Source organism: Bemisia tabaci, chromosome 3 (genome assembly GCF_918797505.1).
Source record: "Bemisia tabaci chromosome 3, PGI_BMITA_v3".
NCBI lineage: Eukaryota > Metazoa > Arthropoda > Insecta > Hemiptera > Aleyrodidae > Bemisia > Bemisia tabaci.
Genome location: NC_092795.1, coordinates 37,072,588 through 37,093,090, shown reverse-complemented (window position 1 = coordinate 37,093,090; position 20,503 = coordinate 37,072,588). Strand labels below are relative to the sequence as shown.

General features: G+C 35.6%; 1 protein-coding gene across 2 annotated transcripts; it reads right to left on the bottom strand.

The window, feature by feature from the left end:
• Positions 1-1,491: 1,491 nt before the first annotated feature.
• On the bottom strand, positions 1,492-20,071 carry LOC109032923 (coatomer subunit beta). 2 transcript variants are annotated; one of them, XM_019045272.2, is made up of 18 exons: positions 19,858-20,071; positions 18,413-18,520; positions 17,286-17,515; positions 16,277-16,446; positions 12,438-12,645; positions 11,635-11,772; positions 10,822-11,014; positions 9,921-10,069; positions 9,220-9,360; positions 8,747-8,881; positions 8,432-8,583; positions 7,750-7,949; positions 6,938-7,107; positions 5,706-6,003; positions 4,911-5,072; positions 4,030-4,175; positions 2,693-2,935; positions 1,492-1,875 (listed from the first exon to the last, which is right to left on the bottom strand). In XM_019045272.2, exons 2-18 carry the CDS (start codon positions 18,504-18,506, stop codon positions 1,810-1,812), a joined length of 2,895 nt encoding a protein of 964 aa, XP_018900817.2. In that variant the 5' UTR covers positions 18,507-18,520; positions 19,858-20,071; the 3' UTR covers positions 1,492-1,809. The 2 variants fall into 2 exon arrangements, with proteins under 2 accessions (XP_018900817.2, XP_018900816.2); XM_019045271.2 differs by having other exon boundaries at positions 19,821-20,070.
• Between the last annotated feature and the right edge of the window lie 432 nt (positions 20,072-20,503).

The window sequence follows — 20,503 nt, the reverse complement described above, 5'->3', positions numbered from 1 at the left end:
CGTTCTACAACAAAATTCAGAACATCCTAAACGTCATCAGGCGCCATTGACATTTGGCTAAACCGCTCCTCTCAAACTGTATGGAAGTATAATGGTATTGGAATAGAAGTCTTATCCTTTAGTTTAGACGAAAATTTCTGAGAAAATACCTACCTCAAAAAAATTGTGCAGAGTTAAAGGACTTAAGTATCTTATTCAGTTCAGTCGAGGCGGTAGATCAAATATTTCATTACTGCACTGTTTCATCTATCTGGTCACAACTGAGTTAAACCTCGATTTTAGAACAAGTTTTCCAAAAGTTCGTCAAATGTTTGACTCCGTCTAAGTCAGGGCTCATGCACACTCCAAGCAACATATCTGATCGCACATGGAATGTTATGAATTCCCGGTCTTCCAATTAATGGTGATAGTCGCAAAGTACTTGCATATCTATTGCACTGTTTCAAAACCTCCGCTGCTGTTTTATTTGTAAAACAAAAACCAATGAACTTTATTGATCGAAATTTTTGCAGAATGATTATTCTGTACAGGAAGAAGAGATATCAGAAAAAAATATGAGATGTAGAGTTTGTTAATTTTTCTTTGAGAATATAAAATGAGGCAAGGAAACTGCAGCCTTCCAAATGAAGATAGACGTTGTGCACCTTTTACCATTTGGTTAGTTGTACTTTGAACAATTAATACACGAGCGGAGACTTATGACGTAGCAGTCTGAGACATGCTTTTTTGACTTCTGCCATTGATGAAAATGTTGAAGGAAGCAGGTACGTGATCCATTTAGACAAGTACAAGGAAAAACCCAAGGGTGATGCATAACTGAAATTCTGGAGCATTTTGATACATGATGCGATAATTCTAGGCTTTGTTTAAATGCCTTTTTTATAATAATTCTGATGATGCTTCTGACTGTTACCTCTGACATAATTTCAAGATGTTTGCTTTAGGCTGCAATTTTTATAAAATATAGGTAGGTATGGACTAATGAAACCCACTCTTTGTTGTAGCTAGAACCACAAGAAGAACCCACTTGACATTATATAATTTTCAAAACATAGGTCCACAGTTCAAACACTACACTTTCAATGAATTTTAAAGCTGATGTTGAGGAACTGCAAAATTGAATTTGCAGCCAATTTTATCTCAAAAGTTTACGTGTCAAAAAATGAAAAACGCTTTAATGATTCTATCAGTCTACTTGTATCTTACTCTATTCAATAATTTTTCATTTCACATATTTATTTATTTTTTCTTCTTCTCCCTTCATTTGCTTTTTTTTGATATCATACATTTGTTTCATTCCTACCGAATGTAAATACATATATTTTTTTTCTACTTGCATGATTGATTTCAAAAACACCCCACAATCTTAATACTTTTGAAAACCACAAATGAGATTTGAGGTGAGGGATATTGGGCTGCCCAGCAGTCACCGGGAGCAACTCCCTAGTTCTATAAAACAGAAAAGGTAAGGGATGAATTCAACAATGGCAATAATAATGTATAAATTTATTGAAGAAGACAATGAACAATACTCAATTATAGTTACATTTGACTGAGTCATTTAAAGTTAACCACCTGCTTTCAAAACTGGACATTAAAAATTCTTGTGTGATTAACATCTTAGAGACTCATTCATCATGCAATCTCCCAAAATGTTCTTCACTATAAATTAAAAGCTGGCAGCAGACACAAAATTCAATTGACTAATAAAAATCTTAACAAATTTAATAAATATGTACAAAAGAAAACAATAAAATACTCTGATTGATGACGGTGAAAAATGCAATGAAAGTGTGAGGATTATGAGGGTTAACAAGCTTTGACAGGTCTTTTCTGTGTTGCGTTGATCTTATCACCAAGACTTAAGGCCATACCCTGAAAAAATTAAACAGAGACGAAATGAAAATAATTTTTAGTGGTTACTGAGATTGTAAATTAGAAAGTTTGTGCAACAAAATACAAATATTCTTTAACTTTGTCTATGCAAAGTCAGATTCATGGGCTAGACACCTAGGTGGTCTTGTGATGACATGTCAGGCTCGTGAGAGCGACAAGCCTTAACTGACAGTGAACTGACACCTGCTCGCTGATAGCAAATTGACCATGACAGCATGCAAAGGTCTAAAAATTGTTTTGAACCTAGCTTCAGAATCTTTTAATCGATCACCAAAGTTTGGTTTTTTTGCATGTTTCACAGGTACCACAGGAAGAAATAGACAAAACATGTTAGTACCAGAACCTGTTCAAAAACATTTGTTTCGCTGTACCAGTTAAGAGATCAGTCTAAAAAGGAGCTACAGTATGTATTAAAAACTCTTTATGCCAGGGGTGCAGAAAGTTCTTAGCCTTTCCCAATGTATAATTTGCTGTTTTGCTACAATTGCGCTTCTACATAAAACAGTGCGCTTAACAGCTTCCTTGCCCAAAAGTAGTGCGCTTGAAAGATGCTTGCAGATGGTAAAATGCATTTGTATTACTAGATCAAACATGTACTCGCAGGAGCAAAAACATATGGTGGAAGGTTGCGGGTCGAAAATTTTCATCCATATGCTGGACAAGCAGCAGTTTAGTAAAAAACGTGAATTTTCATGTTAGGGATTTAAAAGGTTAATAAATGAAGTATGTACAACCAAAAATTGGTCTTGTATTAGACGCCTCTTAACATACTGAAACAGCATTGCAATAAATTTACCTGACTTTTTGCACGGATTCGAATGTGACCAGTGACAGGTGCATCTGGTTTGTTGAAGGGTTTCTCTATGCTGAGATTTGCTAGGGCGTCTTCTCCGAAGATCGAGCGGGCATACATGTTGGCTGCCATGAAACCGCACTGCCCTGACAATGCTTTCTCCGGGGTTAGGCATTTCATATTAGTGCTCTTTATAAGGTGGTGCAAATACTCGTGCAGATCTGTCAGGTTAGTATTGACTGAGAGCTGAAGAAAAATGTAAAATAAATTAAATATTTTAGCGACAGCAGATCCAAAGAAAAATTATGGAAACAGCCTTCTAGAATTAATTAACAAGTGAGCAATTGACAGATGACTTTTCCAAAAATTTTCTTGGAGGTTTACAGATTTCTCCTACTCGTTTTATGCTCCTAAAAAAACTCAATTCCACTCAAATCATTTTCCTGACTCGACAATATCTTATAACCAGAAGTACCTCCAGGATAAGTGCCCAAAATAATATTGTGTTCATGTTTTACTTAAGGGTTATGTGTATCTTTCTGAGACCGATAGCAATCTTATCTGCTCCATACTTAATGAAAAGCAGTTAGTTGAGAACACTGGCAACTTTGATTTGTTCTATTAGTTTGAAGTTTAACGAAGATGAATGTCTACAGAACAAATAATCTGCGCTACAGCAAATGATAGATGAGACTTAAACAATAAATTTTTAGAGAATATCTTGAGAGATTTTCGTGCAAAAATACATCAAAGAATTAGATCTTAAATCAAACAAAAGGAGGAGAAAAATCAAATTAGAAATATATTTAGCTACGAAAGACTGAAAAAATTAACCAACAAAGCAGCTGGTTCTTTTCCTGCGCCAAGAAACCTTAAGGGGCACTAGCAGTTTTTACAATTCCTTCTAAATGAATTTGAAAAAAGCTTTCCTCCTTATAATTTCCATTTAAAGCACCCAAAAGTCTTCTAATCTTTTAACATGATGATGACAGAGGTGCTCTTTGACAAAAAATAATTGCATGATTATTAGCAACTGACAACAGACACTCTTCAAATTTACTTCCAACTCATTTCTGGATGGGAATCCAAAATCACTTTACTATTCGAACTTGAGCTGGAGAACTGTGATTGAGTTGGACGATTGAAACTTGCATAAAAATTAGAGTATTAGTACATAGTTTTATATTCTCGTGTTAAATGCTGGCATTTTTCGTTGGCCCAAAAATATGAATTCTATTAATCACCAGCGGCTGACATTATTCTTTAACAAGACTCTACATGACTTTCACTTTTAAGTATTCGGTTCCTGGTTAGCATGAATCCAATTAATTTTGACTTACTTTATTCTCCCACTCAAATTCTGCCCACATCACTCGGAACTCGATATCATTACAGGAGGCTGGAACAATGTAGTCCATGATATCTATGTGAATATCGTTCAGCACAACCACGTTTCTATCTGAGGAGGCACCGCTGACATCATATACTGAAAAAAAAAGCAAGACGTCAAAAAAGACAGAAAAAACGATAATGATAACTCACTTAAAAATCAACAATTATAAATATACAAATTATTGTCAAGATTTCTTTCAATTTTCTAATTTACACCTATTCCTTCATATTTTTTTGGAAACAAAACAAATTCTTCTCCTAGTTCCTCATGAAGCACTCATGAGCCTTGACAAAAAATTATGACTTTGCTTTGGAATGCATTAACTACTATTACTAACATGCCGCTCTTACTTACAGTGCATTCAAGAGCTCTGCGACACCCAACCTTCACTGATAGCGATCCTGCCAGAGCTCCTCTAGCAAATAGCATCTCCTCATTTCCTGCCTTATTCCATGAATCCAAGATTTGGCAAGGCGTCCTCTACGTTTTCTGCCACGGGGGACCCAATACAGAACCTTTGTAGACAACCCGTCATCTGGCATCCTTTGCACATGCCCATACCAGACGAGTTGTTTCGTGAAAATATCATGCACTGCGTTGTTTTCGACGCCCATAATTTCACGTAAACTTTTCATTCTGAACAAAATCCTTGACAATACGGCCGATTTATGCCAGAAGTCCATCTTGGTTGCCTTAAGATTATCCTGGGACTGTTTCTTCAACTGCCATACCTTGCTGCCATAGGACATAGTGTATTCCTGTTTTGTTTTGTATTGTTTTTTCGACATTTTTAGATTTAAAAGCATTTGGCTGTAAATATTTACATACCTATATTTCCAAAAATAATGCCATTTTCAGTGGAGGCTACTTTCACATTTGCCTTGATATTGCAAAAATCATGAGGGGCCAAGACTACAGGCTGTGGTTTCTCAACCAACTTCAAGTCGCCCAAAGTTGCAAGCTCTAAGGTACAGTTCTGTAGAGTATCCGCTGCAATTACAGAAAACAAGTATATATTAAATTATAGCGAGAAGAGACAAGCCAAATGTGACAAGCAGAGGTGATAATCACGATTTTCAGGTTCTAAACTTATTGAAAAACTCAACAGTTTGTCTGACGTTCTGTTAAGCCTGCAATTGGACCGCATTCCCAATTTTTGCATTGAAAGCAAAAAGCGTTGCAAGAATCAGTTCAGGATTTCGAGTATCCTTCAATGAGCTAGGTCGAATCTAAATCAATCAGGACACAAACTTTCCTTCCTTGAGAGTGGTTGAAGGTAAGTTATGAAACCAAGAGAGTTCCGATTGGCAGGCGAATTGCTGCAGAGCACTCAATCATTTTAAGTATGTTTATGAGTCCGATCAAAAAATGTCAGTTGGAAAAAGAAAAAAAAACTAGAATGTGACCTAAACATTGTAAGTGAGAGCAATATTTTGGTGCAATAAGTTATTCACACCAACAGCAGATGGATTGCCTTCTACTGAAGGCAACTTGCCTGTCACTTGCCATTGTTGTAGTCCAACTAACAACACAGAATTGAACTGCGGTGCAGTAAATACATTAATGATTCATGAATGCAAAAGAGAAAATCAGGATTTGAATGTAATCTATAATACCACTTACAGGTCTGATTGACGATCAAGACGTCCAAAACAATATCATATTGATTGACATGAACATAAGCTTCCGAGTACACAGGGTCTGAGAATCCTGTCAGCTGGGTCACCTTATTGAGTTTGCTTGCAGATAGAGGCGAATGTGTATCTTGCGAAGACCCACTAAGGTTGCCAGCTACAGCTTGCGTTAGGCTCAACTCGAAAACATTTTCAGTGGCTCCAAATTCCCCACCGCGTGTGGTAGACAATTGCATAAAGTTGATGGGGTCATCGGTTTGGACTTGGTTTCCTGGTTTCTCTTTGGCCTTGTCAAATGAATGAACAAAGAAGTCAGAGTTAATTTTACAGAAATTAAAGTAAAAACGTCTCATGGGCTTTTGGAAAATTCATAGAATTTCCCTAGTTTGCTGCAAAGAAGTGGAATTGGATAAGTGACCTACTGTTAGTGTACTGCCTTCGCCCTAAGCTTTTGGGAGCCTCTTTAGTTGAAAAGCTCGATTTTTAGGAGCCTAATAAACTTTTGGCATAAGCTGCACTGTTTTGATCTAGGTCTACATCCCGTTAGCAAACGCTCTCGTTCTCTGCCTGCGCCGCCTTGCTGCAAGAAAGCAAGTGTGTTGAGAGCCTTACTGCTGCTCTGAATAGCCATTAGAAAAAATCAACAGAATGCGTCACCTTTTTTGACGTCTTGATGGCCCAGCCTCCCCCTCCCCCGATTTTAGGCACCAAAGTTTGATTTTTAGGTGTATTTGGCACATGGTGCCTGGGGAAGGGAAACCACTGCCTACTGTGATTGTCACTATTACTCATCAGTTTTCCAATACATAACTTTTGCAATAAATCTCATCTCTCCTTGAAAGTAATGACGAAAAATAGCAGTTTTTTAAAAACACATTTTAGAGATCTTGTGAGAATCTTCACGACATGAAATGGTATCTGAACTCAAGAATCTACTCCCTATCAGGCTTGGTTCATTTAGTAGCCTCTTTGTTTTCCAACTTCTTTTTACTAGAAAATCTATCTTGGTACTGCATGGATACTTTCGGTTCTATCATCAATGCAGAAAGTGATGGAGATATTACTCACTGTTATGAAGTGGTAGCTGAAAGGTAGTTGTCGAGTTTGCGAGTCCCACTTAGTGTTAAAGACAGAGAGAAAGAGACGTGCCTAAGCCTGTGAAGGCTCTTGATACATTGAAATACTTATTAGAGGTTAAGATTTGTTAGAATTGTATCATACCTTTTGCGTTGAAGCTTCTTCCTCTGCTTTGGCGACAAGCATGGATGCTAAGGCTTGCCGGCAGTTTTTGGTGTAAATTCCAACGATAGGTGGGGCTTTTTCTGACAGCACTCGGAGACTCACCAAGAGCCTGTCAGCATCATCATTAGTAATCGCTTTGGTGGGCAAGCCTACGAAATGATGGAGAATGATTTAATTCAATGTTTCAATCCATAAATAGAATGACGATTGGACCGCATTAAACAGAAAGGAACCAAGCCACGTCAACTATCGCCAAATTTAATCGGGCGATTTAATTTTTTACATGAAAACAGCTGTGCAAATTTTCGTGCAAATTTCAGTGAATTTTTTCCAATTTCAAAAATAGCTGATGTGGCTTGGTTCCTTTCTGTTAAACGCGGTCCAATTGACAGTTACATAACTTTACAGAAAGATAAGATCTTTAGGTTAATGAGCCCACCAAATATGAGTGCATTTTGTACTCTTGGGCATTTATTCTACTAAAATGTTTCATTAATATGTTCTTCTGAAGCTGGAAAAATACTACAACCCAAATTTTGTACACATTTTCACCGCGGTTTGCGTCTTCCCCAATTCTTAACTTTCTCCATACCAGTACAGGATTAGTGAAAGACACAGCTTCCCAATCTGCTTCATCAATTTTAAAAAGTTACACCCAAAATTTTGTATCCAGATAGCCAGCCTGTCGCGCATTAAATAGTAAGTTTGTAAATTGCTGAGTACAGTAACACCATCTATAATCAAGGCTTAGCTACTAATAGTTGAATTGAAGTAAAGGATTGGAAACCTACCCGACTTTCCAAGATGCAAAATTGAAGCAATGATAAGCATAGCTTCTGACAAAAATTTATTCTGTTTCACTTTATCTTGTACCAGCTCAATATATCTCAATGCTAGCTTGGTCAGAGTTGTTCCGAGAGATGCTCCGATGAAAAAGTTTCCATCCATGAAGTATTGGCGAAGTGGTGGGCGTTCTTCTTTTTTTGTATTTCTATAACAGACAAAAAATTAACTGTGATTGAAACAGTGCTTCTAAGGACTTATTCTGTATTACTAATATTTATTTTTACATAGAACATGAAAACTTATGACTGCCAAATAGAAGGTAATTTGCATACAACCAGAGGTGCAAAATTGTGCACAGATGTGTGACAATAGCTGAAGCAAGTTAACAGCTTACCTGGTGAAGGTGAAAATATTTATTTGAATGAGGTAAGATATTGATGCTGTATTTAAAATACAAATTTTACTGGAAATAAGACACTTTTCTCTGAATTAAGTTTGTGGTTTTTCTGATGCGACAGTTTAGACATAGAGATGAAATATACAGTTTTGCACATTTAATTCATGATTCAATTAAGATACCTTTCAAATTTATTGACGCACTTTTTATATTCATTTCATGTGAGCTCAAGATCGATATTTCGATGTTAAAGCATAATATTGTAAATGAAGATACAATGCAAAACTTACGTTGTTGTGTTAAAAGCAGACTGAGTTGCATAAGTGCCATCAGAGGTGACAAGTTTAGGGGTGGAGGTGCCACTGCTAGTAATTTTGGAATGTTCGACTTCTTCACCTTTTTCACCTGCTGCTCTGCGAGTTTCATCTTCTACGATTGGAACCTGAAACACATTTTCTACTGTTTAAGAAAAGCAAAGCTATGATAAATAATATGCTTCCATTTAAGATTTTTTGGGTATTCTATGTGAATGGAGGGGGGACCTTTTTTAAAAAGAAAATACTGAGGAGGTGAAAATGCGAATAATGAAGAAAAGAGATACTTACTTCACCTAATGCCTTGTTGATTTGAGCCATTACTGATTGAATATCATCTGGGCTGTTCGTGTACTCTCCAAGGACCCATAATGAGGCTCGGTGAACTCTTTCGGACTTGATGGTTGAAAATGTGTCAAGGAGACGCTAGAATAAAAAAAATACCAAATTTTGTACTGAAGGCCAAGTTGACAATTTTTTTCATATATGAGTGCTCTACCTTGGTTGCCCCTTTTTAACTAAAAAAAAAAAAAAAAAAAAAAAATTGGGGAGCTTTTGCAGACTACCACTCATCAGCTTGCAAACCATAAGTTGAGAACTGCTGGTTTTTGCAGAAGTAGAGATGAAAGCACTACTTTCTTTAGCAGAACAATGTAAGCTGATACTCGGTGAAAGTGGATGTTATGTTAAACCACGTACTTGCTACTTAATATTTTCAAAATTTGTAACAAATTTATCACTGACATAAAACTGATTTAACTTACCTCAATTATGAGGGGTCTCAGATTGTCAAATTTATGAATAGCCTCACGAATAAAAACTAAAACATCTGTGGCAGCTAATTCATTTGTGTCAGAAAGGAACTCGACCAAGACAGGAATGACTGTTGCAGCAACATCCGGGAACTAAAAACAATAGAAGTGATAATTACAAGCTAAAATTTGAATATCCAAATTTTAGAGGTGAAAAAATGAGTAATACAATTGATAAAAAAGAAAAACATTGCCCAAATAAAATTAAAAATCATAACCCCCCCCCCCCCCTCTTAAGCACCCTCTTTGGCATAGCGTTTCGTAACAACGTATTTTTGGGGGTTTTTAAAGATTAAAACTTTCCTCTGTAGCATCATTTTGAAAATTTTCATTAATGTTCTTTTTTTGAATAACTAATTCCTAAGAATTTTAAATTTTGAAAACAAATTGGTACTCCGTATCTTTTATGCAAGCCACAAGATAGATTAGTGTCCCCTAGAATTAAACATCCAAAATTAATTCATGCTATTAAGGGTTAAAGAAGACCTGTATTCAATAGTTAAGATTTTGATGATTTTTTTCTATACAGTAGTTTTGTTAGTTTGTTAAATTATTTTTGTATTTAAACGTTTAAATGTAGTATTATTTGAAACAGAAGTTTTAAATTGGAACACAAAGACAGTTCCAGACGCTAAAAATTAAGCTACACATACCTTTATGCAACATGTATGGAGGGTCCGCACAAGTAGCTGTCGATATTTTCCCGTGTCCTCATGTTCAATAACATTATGTGTTTTGGCAACCTCTTTTTTTAAGACAAGCACCATCTCTTCAATGTTTCTTGATGATACTAAATCCATTGCTGATAAAAACAAGAAAGACAATCATATTTACTGAAATTAACATTACATCCAAATTTGTTTCAGTTTCTAGATAATAATTTACTTCTTGATTTAACAGTTTACATGGGCAAAACACACAATAGTAAAACATAATTGGACTTCATTTTGCAATAAGGAGCTACAATTTCTAGCTTACCTGTAAAAGCACCTATCTACACAAGGAAAAATATGGCTTAAATGTTGTTTCTAAAATGAGCCAGAATTGTAAGTTTCTCATTGCAAAATGAAGCCCAATTACAAAAAGGGAGAAAATATATCTTAAAGCTACAAGTTACTCTGAAAGTTTGATCTCTGGACTTGGACCACCCATGGCTAAAAACTTGGAATGATATGAATAAGTTTCCAATAATTTTTTTTTTTTTTTTTTTTTTTTTTTTTTTTTTTTTTTTTTTTTTTTTTAACTACTAAAGGGTTAATTTGCATGTTGGGAAAAGCTCTAGTAGGTCAAGCAGCATGTAGGTGTAATTGCGTATAAGAACAAAGTCATGTAGATCAACAGTTTATAGATTGAATGTTATGGGCCAAATGTTTGAAGGTAAAAAACTACATGACCCTGCCCAAAGGCCTTTGCTAAAGCTTTCTGCCATTCAGTTTTTCATTTGCTGCAGGGCTTGGACGTGAAAATACTCCAAACTCATTTTTTTTACGACTTAATTTGAATTAAGTAAAATCTACTTATCAAATAGATAGGTTCCTCAGGCTTTAAACTTACCCAAATTCAGTGTCTTTTTGCGTACTTCAAGGTCAGGGCTGGCCAAAACGCGCAAGATGTCCATGACAAGATCTTGCAGAACACGCTCATGAGCAGGGTGCTCCTTCAAGACAATCAACCGGTCAAGTACAATCAGTTTTACATTATTGTCACTTTCTTTGACAATTAACTCTATGTAGCATGATGCTGCAGCCTAGAAGCAGATCAGAATTATCTTAGAAAAAATATGATGAAGGACAGAGGAATATAGAAGAATATAAAAAATACTAGCTGTGGTCCTGCACATCTGATTTTTATTTTGACTGAGAAAAAAATACTTAGGTAAAAATATGCGACTTGATTTGAATTCGAAACTTTTTCAAAATAAGTATTTGATTCAATTCAACATAAAAAAACCATATCCCCATAGCCCCATTTTTTAAAGTAAAAATTTAATATTTTTAACATGAGAGAAAACATGAATGCTGTTCAAGTAAGCAAGCTAAGCATTTGACAGGCTAACGATGACTGTCAATACTTGGACTACTCTCCTTCACAAAAATCAACGAAAAAATAAATCTGTTGTTTCTCTTTTGACTGTGCAAGTATGTTCCTCCAAACTCCTGAGCATCTGCAGGCTCCGCTCATTTTTGCCATGGCAACTGATTTGACCAGTCGAATCTGCAGCTCTACTCTCTAAGAATATTTCTACTCTCGCAGCTGAATTTTTTTTTTTTTAATTTTTCTACCCTCAAAACTCACTATTTTTTCATTGACGTTCATAGTAACAGATATACTGCTCTTGAGGAAAAACAAATAAAATAAAACACAAACTTTGATTGCTGTTGGCGCGCTCGAGAGAGTTACTAATGTTCCAGCAGCTTCATAGCGTACAGCAGGACTGGTTGAATTCAGAAGATTGTAAATGCATCGTATAAAACGAGACCTTTCGCCAGGATTTGCATGACAAACCTGCAGAGGAAAAAAATATGCAATTAGGACAAAATGGATAATTCATCATTTACATGATGTAAAATGAAAAGCATGTATCAGATTAGGTAGAAAAGACAGTTTAGACAGGTATTTGAAAAATAATTTTTGAGAACTGAGTGATGGGCATAATGGGTCCAATTAAAATGAGGGAAGAATGTTTCAATAGTCCTTGTCATTAATCTATTACACATCATACAAAAATCACCTCTAATTATTCTAACATATTGGCAATGGTGTCAAGTGCATAGACCTAACAAGCTAATTAAATTAATTTATCTTTTAGTCTACAAGGTATGATATTATTCCACAAAAAGTCTCAGAAACATTTTCTCTACCTAGTTGTGGTTCGAACTGTGTTTTGACTCCAGTTCAAAAATTAGTAGGAATTTTATTTGGGTGCACTGTCAGATGCTGGTACGAGAGAGAATGTTCATCCTACGTTTATTTTATCCGAAAAGTGCCTCTTTCATCAAAATTTAAATTATTTTCATTATTTCGGAAACAAGCATAACATTGAAAGGCTGTACGTACATACATGAGCATCGAATTTTGTTGGCACTCTTACTGTAAAATCTCTTGTTATCTATCGAATAAGTAATTTCCTTTGACCAAAAAAAAAAAAAAAATTGTTGGCACTAACTTACTTTGTAGATTAATTCAACGATGACAAGTTGAAGAATGTCACCAAAAGAGGAAACTTGATCAAGTCTAGATGCCAAAAAAGTAAGAGCACGTTCCTGATCAGCATGGAGAAGCATGAGAAAAGCATTGCGTTTGCATGACATGTCTTGCTCACTTTCAAGAAAATTAGCAATTAACTCTGGAGCATCCGGAATCAAAAACTCAAAATTCCTGGAAAGGAGAAAGATAACAAAGAGGGCAAATCATTCAACCTGTAAATCATATAATACATGCATAATATGTAATCTTAAATTCTGATCTGATGATGCAAAGAACCTTTTTTTCTGTCATTTCCATGGTACTAACCATTTCAATTCTGAGACCCCCCCTCCCCTCCAGAGACAAATTACCGCAGTTCCTAACATGAAAGAAAGAGACCTTAAAACTTAACCTTCTAACCTATATGCACTTCAATTAATAATGGAAAAATCTCTACTCAATATGCGCTGATGTTGGTAAGTCAGAAACAAAGAGGGTTATACAAAATCGGCGATTTTACCCCCCTCTTGGATTTTGCCCGGAGTTGGATATGTTGTTCCCTATCACAAGACACGCCTTTTTCCGGCGTTGGCAAGTTCACCCGAAATTTTTCCCGCGCGCTACAGCGTTGCCAAGTTGAAAACAGGCAAATTCCGTAAGTGGCGTTAAAATTGAGCTATGAAGTTGCGGTTTTAACAAAAATTCTCTAAAAATTACGTACTTTTAGGAAATGACCATCAATTTAATGTCGCATTAATTTTAACATGCATTGTTGCCAATTTTTCGATTTTTTAATTCGACTAATTTTACAAATCCGCAAATACCCAAAAAAGCTATCTTCAAATTTGAATAAAAAGTTGTCTAATCGATAGTTCGTTTGATTTCGCATCCATCGATATATTATAGCTCGCTGGGAAACTTTTGGTTCGCGAGATATCATCATTTTTGTAAACAGCTTTATGGAGCGACGACGCTTTTTGAGTCCGGGCGGATAGAAATTTTAGCCTCCAAAAACACAGGTCAGCATTAATTCCATGGTTTCCTGTGTAATTTTTGGCGTTGAATCCGAATTTGACCATTTCATAACAAAATTGTCACCAAGAAGTTGCCAAATTGGGCAAAAATGGCTTAAAATCGGCCTTTTTGGCGGATTATAGCCAGTGACTTGCCAGGAGTTGATCAGACGACAAAATTGGTTATTTCCACAGTTAAAACTCGTTGAACTTTCTACAAGCTGAGTCAAATTCTTCCTGCTCACGGCAAAATTAAACGCGCGACAAGCAGCAAACTGAAAAAAAGACACCAAAATCGGCGCTTTTTGCGGTTTTTGTCCTAAGTTTCTTGTTTTCCGATTAAGAGAATGTTTCTAGACTAAACTAATGAACAACATGAGCAGAATTTAATAAAAATGAACAATAAAATAAAATCGAACGTATGATGTTGCCAAGCTTAAACAAAATACTTGAATTTTCGCTGGTTTTTTCGATATTTGTCCTATATTCTTTGTTCACTTCTTATTTTTAAATTATTTAAATGTATCTCTCGTGCAAAATAATAAACTTTTGCAGAATAATTTAATTTTCAACTTAGATATGTCGCAGGCAATTAGTAATCGCCGGCAATTTGAAAGCCAGTGATAAATAAAAGTAGAAAAGCATAAAATTCAAAAACAAAATAATAAAATTAAAGCGCTGATTATGTTGCCTTCAATGTGAGTAAACACTTTTCCCACCGTAAAAATAGTAGAAATAGGAACTCTCAGAAGAGCGTGTAGTGAACTCTTTGACATTAGTTGGGTTGAGATCGGACAGGCAACTAAACTAACTTCGAGACAAAACGTAGAGCATCACAAAAAATGAAGGCGCTCCAAGGCGAGTTGATGCTTTTGAAGACCATAATCCTTAAAAATCATACCATGTCGATTCGCATTATTGCGAGTTAAGTATCGAAACAACATGTGAACTGCTTGCAAATTGCCGGCGATTGCTAATTGCCTGCGACAGATATAAACTAATTACTAGGATTTTTATTCCAGAGAGGAAAAATTCATAAAACAGTGAGTTTTGTCGAATCAAGTCAATAAATCACATTTTGAAACAATAATGGAAAACTTTCTGCTAAAAATTAATGAATAAAATGTACTCCTCAGAATGACTTCATTAAAACAAGACAAGACGCATTGCAAAATTGCCAAAATTACGTAGAATCGTTGAATTTTGGCGGTATTTGACAGTTATTATTCATCGCCCTATATTCAGTATACAGTTTTATTTTATAATTCTGACAAAATGGAGTTTAATAGAAAAAAGTAACAATACCAAAGTGAAGAAGCCGCCTAGGAAAGGGCAATAAGGGGCTTAAAAAGGAACAAAGGCGCTCCAAATTACTGAGGACCTGTGGGAGGACAAGGAACTATGGCAGTTAGGCGTTGCGGGGCGCGGGACCACTGTTAAAGCAGCTCCTATCTATGTATGTAACAATACAATAGTTTGTCGTTACACTCTGTGTAATTCAGAATTTCCTAAGAAATGTTCATTCAGTCGGAAAACAAGAAACTTAGGACAAAAACCGCAAAAAGCGCCGATTTTGGTGTCTTTTTTTCAGTTTGCTGCTTGTCGCGCGTTTAATTTTGCCGTGAGCAGGAAGAATTTGACTCAGCTTGTAGAAAGTTCAACGAGTTTTAACTGTGGAAATAACCAATTTTGTCGTCTGATCAACTCCTGGCAAGTCACTGGCTATAATCCGCCAAAAAGGCCGATTTTAAGCCATTTTTGCCCAATTTGGCAACTTCTTGGTGACAATTTTGTTATGAAATGGTCAAATTCGGATTCAACGCCAAAAATTACACAGGAAACCATGGAATTAATGCTGACCTGTGTTTTTGGAGGCTAAAATTTCTATCCGCCCGGACTCAAAAAGCGTCGTCGCTCCATAAAGCTGTTTACAAAAATGATGATATCTCGCGAACCAAAAGTTTTCTAGCGAGCTATAATATATCGATGGATGCGAAATCAAACGAACTATCGATTAGACAACTTTTTATTCAAATTTGAAGATAGCTTTTTTGGGTATTTGCGGATTTGTAAAATTAGTCGAATTAAAAAATCGAAAAATTGGCAACAATGCATGTTAAAATTAATGCGACATTAAATTGATGGTCATTTCCTAAAAGTACGTAATTTTTAGAGAATTTTCGTTAAAACCGCAACTTCATAGCTCAATTTTAACGCCACTTACGGAATTTGCCTGTTTTCAACTTGGCAACGCTGTAGCGCGCGGGAAAAATTTCGGGTGAACTTGCCAACGCCGGAAAAAGGCGTGTCTTGTGATAGGGAACAACATATCCAACTCCGGGCAAAATCCAAGAGGGGGGTAAAATCGCCGATTTTGTATAACCCTCTTTGTTCATAAGCTATAGTACTAATACTGTCATTTTTTGTTTAAATGGTCCCTTCACAGATGTTTTTTAACTCCTTGCGTTTTTTTCAAATTTTGTGAGTTTCACCTTTTAGTCACTCATTCTTCTCTCCAAATTACTTAGGATGTACTTCCCCACCTCAAAAGTGATGAGGAATTTTTTAAAATAAAAATTACAGTTGTGAAAAAGTCAAATTAGTACTTCATCACTCATTGTCAGCTCAACTTTCTGAAAAATTAAATTTTCACTGCCACTTCACTTAAAAAAAGCAGTAAAATTTACTTTTAAAAATCGATCAAGAGCACAAAATAAAGAGATACGGCTTTAGATAATCTCACTTTGAACTTTTATCAATACAAGATACAACAGAACATAAGGAATGCTGCAAAATGATGTTAAACTCACCGGTAAATTGTAAAAATGGCTAAAACTGCATTGCGACGAACATAAGAGTGCCTATGCTCAAGGCACGTTCTGATTGCTGGCATAAGAGGTTCCAGTAATTCTGGCTCCTTCATCTTACACAAAAATCGTAGCGTTGACCCTCTGACAAATTCATTTGGATGTTGTAAATCCTGCAAAATGTTTAGAAAATATATCACGGATGAATGTCAAGATATTCAATTTTAAACAGGACGATTATTTTCCTCATTTTTGTAAGTATTCAACAACTTATAAAATTCATTCTTCAGAAAAGATTGAAATTATTCAATAACTATAAAAAGTCACATGGAAATTAAAAAAATAATTTGCCACTCCAGAAAATTTAATGGCCAACAACTGCCGATGTGGCACAATTTAAGTGACCAAGCTCAAGCGGGCCTGATTTGTCAAAATTATACTATAAAGTAATTTTGTTAGTTGAGGAGACAGTTTCAGAGAAAACAATTGTAATAAGTAAAATACCGTTTTAGAAAAAGCTATGAATAAATTGGAAAAGGACAGGTGAGATGAAATTGCAAAGTAAATCATGTAACCATGAATAATACCTCATTTTGAATGAGTTAACTCTTTTCATCTATTTAGCTAAGATACCACTGCACAACGATAAAGAAACTGCAGAAACATGCACCATGAATGTAGTAACTTCAAAATCTCTGCTCCTACTTTATTTTTTTGAAGGGGAAAAATGATTGAAATTTGATTGAAATTTTTATAAAATATTCGTCACACACAAAAGAAAAAATCACAGAAATTTCAAGGAAATAATTTTGAGAAGTTTTCCATTAAATATATAGACAAGTAAAGTATAGTGGGATGTTTCAAATCTGTGTCTGTCAAATCATCAAATGTGTTTGATGTTTCAAATCCAGAAATGCTTTTCTGTGGTCTCACTGTCAACAACCTGCGGATGAAAAGAGTTGACTCATTTAAGGTAGCATTTAAAAATTTAACTAAAGAGAAAAATACAAACCTTACGATATGCGTCGCAAACCAATATCATCTCTTGCAACAATTTGCCATCAGGCAATGTTTTTGGAACTATCTCCCAAAAAATGTGAAGTAGCTTCTTCATTGTATGGTCTTCAAGAGGAAGAACAAAGCGGATAATAACCATCAGAAGTCCTGGGATTCTTTCTCCATTTGCTATCATGTAGATAACTTTCTTCAGGGCTTCGATCTTTGTTCGCAAGTCTCCCTTTTCTAGAGAAGAGAACATATTCATTCAAAATATCAAATTTAAATACAAATAAGGAATTTAATTTAGGGTAAATAATGCAAATTTTAAATCCCAGTTCAGACGGTCAAACTTTTCATTCAACAAAAGTGGACAAAAAGTTATTTTATTTCACAATTTTATGGGCAAAATTATATACTGAAAATAGATACCAAAATAGCTACCAATTCAAAGAGATAGGAGAGAGAAAAAAAAAGCCATGTTAGAATATGGAAAATCAAACACGAAAAAATATGATTCATTTACAGCTGCTGTATGATATCGTCGATTGGCATTGAGTATATCCGCTGGCTTCTAATTTGCAAAGATACAGCTTCTGCTTATATCGGTTGAAAAATTTTGAAAAATACTTCCCATTCAATTTTGACTTCATATTGAATAAAAGATTTTTACCCAAAAAGAATCCTCTTTCATTTCTCGGCATTTTGCCAATTTTTTGGTTGAGAATAATGTTTTTAGTTCATATACAGGGGCTATCATCTCTTCTTGGGCAAAAAATTCAAAATCTGCCAGGATTATTTACTTAATCAATGCAGTATATTGTTGACTGGCTCGACCACGCCAGAAACCAGGATGAATCTCCTTCAGAGAAAAATAAACATGGGAAAAACAGAATTTCAGGTAAAAAAAATATAAAAATATACTGTAACTACAAAATTAAAGGATATTCAGAACATTGAGATAAGTAAGGAACTTATATGGAGGGTAAATTTTTCTACAGTATTTCTCATCACTTTCCATTTCACACAGTCCGCATTGACTTAAAAATAGTATTAAAACTTTGTAACCTTCGAGTTCATGATGTAAACAAACCATTCAATGAAATAAAAAAACAGCTTTTGGAAGCATCACTGTATACTAACCAAGATCTGACTTTAGTTGCATTTCATTGGGAAACTCTGAGTCTGATGGAAGACTGATCAAGGTGTAGCACGGCTGTTCAACGCTATTTGCCATGATTGGTTTATTCACTGCAAGGAAATGAAAAAATTAATTGATATTGAATTCCAGGAGAAAATAAGGCAAAAGGTAAAGCGAAGAATCATTTGCCTAAACATTTTCAAGTCCAAAAGTATACACCGGAAAAGGATATTGACGGAGTGAGTCAGCAATCACATAACTCGTTTGCTGTGTCTGAAAAGCTCCGCCTCTATGTTATTTTTTTACAAGAGAACACATTGACATCATTCCTTAAAATTTATGCAGAATTTTTTTTGCACAGAGAAGAAAAATCATGGCAGTTTTTAAGAATTGCCGTGGAGTAGTTTTCCTTTGAAAAAATAAAGTATGATAGGAAGTCTGTGACGTCGCAAACTGAATTAATTGACCGCTGACTCACACCGTCGATATAGGTGGCTCTTTAACACTTGAAAAACCCATCAACCTTTTTGATGGCTCAACAAGCAACTGAGAGCCATCACTGTCTCAAAATAAACAAAATTGAGATTGTAGATTTCCAGCCATTCATGTGATCATTTCATCATTGATTGAAACTCGATAGTTACATCCAGAAGGACCCTCAGTCTCCTCTTCTAATTCACCTGTTTTACTGATCAAACATAGAGAGAAAAAAAGGTGTTTGCATTTCGGGCATCTTGGATTTTTTTGATGACGTAGGTCGGTGCGGGCGAGTTCTATCATTGATTTTCATGTAGTTTTCGGAAAAAAATCGTTCTATAAAAAGTGTTTGAAATCATAACATGAATGGATTTCAGAAAAAAACTCTGACGTTATAATCTGTTTTTCATACTTCGAATTCCGTATTTTGCTGGTGTACCTGTGCCGACCTACGTTATGGGGTAAACAATCCTCAAGATGCAAACACCTCCTTTTTTTTCTCTGTGCTAATCAACATCTGTTAGGGAGCAAGACTACACCTCATTCTAGACTAATCTGCTTTGCAGCAACTACAGGTGGTATCCTACTCCTCCCTTGACTTGTCAACACCATCCGTCAATCAACAGACAACATTAGAAAAGCTGTTAGGTGCTGTTTTTTGGCTGATCCTTCAATATATTCAACTGTCTTTGGACTAATTTTTCTTGTATTTAGCTTCATAAGGATGGATCGGTGAGAGATTGGCTTCACAGGGCAGGTGCCTAATTGGTATCAACCCTCAACTTAACTGATTGCTACGCTGCTCTCTTGAGGAGAAAAATCTCTCGAGCGAGTGAATTTTCGCTCCTGATTTTCGTCAGAGAAAATGCCGAAGCTGAGAGCGATAGGATGAAAATGAACACTTAAATAGAGATTAAATCTGAAAATTCATACCACGTCAAATAGCATATAAACAAAACACCACTATAACCTCAAAATGCTGGAACCGGGCTGGGCATGTAAAACTCACTGAAACGCCCAAGATTGGAATTTAAACCATTGCACTGCCGAAAAATTATAACGAGTGATTATAAAGGATCACTAGAAATGTGCCAAAAGCTTGATAGGACCATTCAAACTTCGAAGTACCGAAATAATTCGTGAGCCGACTGCGGACTTGGTTCCACGTCAGTCGGAGATGGAGATATGTTTATGTTACGTTGGCTAAAGTGGTAATGTTTCTCCTCTGAAATTGTTATTGAATGAAGATTCTTTCATGAATATCAGTTTTATCCTCCAAGATTTAACAAAATTGCTTATGAAAGGTTTTAAATGATAAATAAACATTCAAAAAATTCTTATGAGAGTAAAATATAGGTTCCTTAATTTTTTTTTATGTTTTTCTGTTCTCGGCAACCTGTCAAGCTGCAAAATTATGAATTTCCGCGCGAATTTTCAAAAACTCGGAACTCGCATCAGAGTTGCGTCAGAGCACAAGGAAGCTCCAACGCATTGGCGTCGGAGAGCGGCTCTGGGGGCAGTAGTTGTAGTCAAGAATGAGGGCCTAGACACATTTTGTCATTGATGTACAATCCGACAACTGTCGATTCATGTTTTGTAACTTAGCAGATTTACGT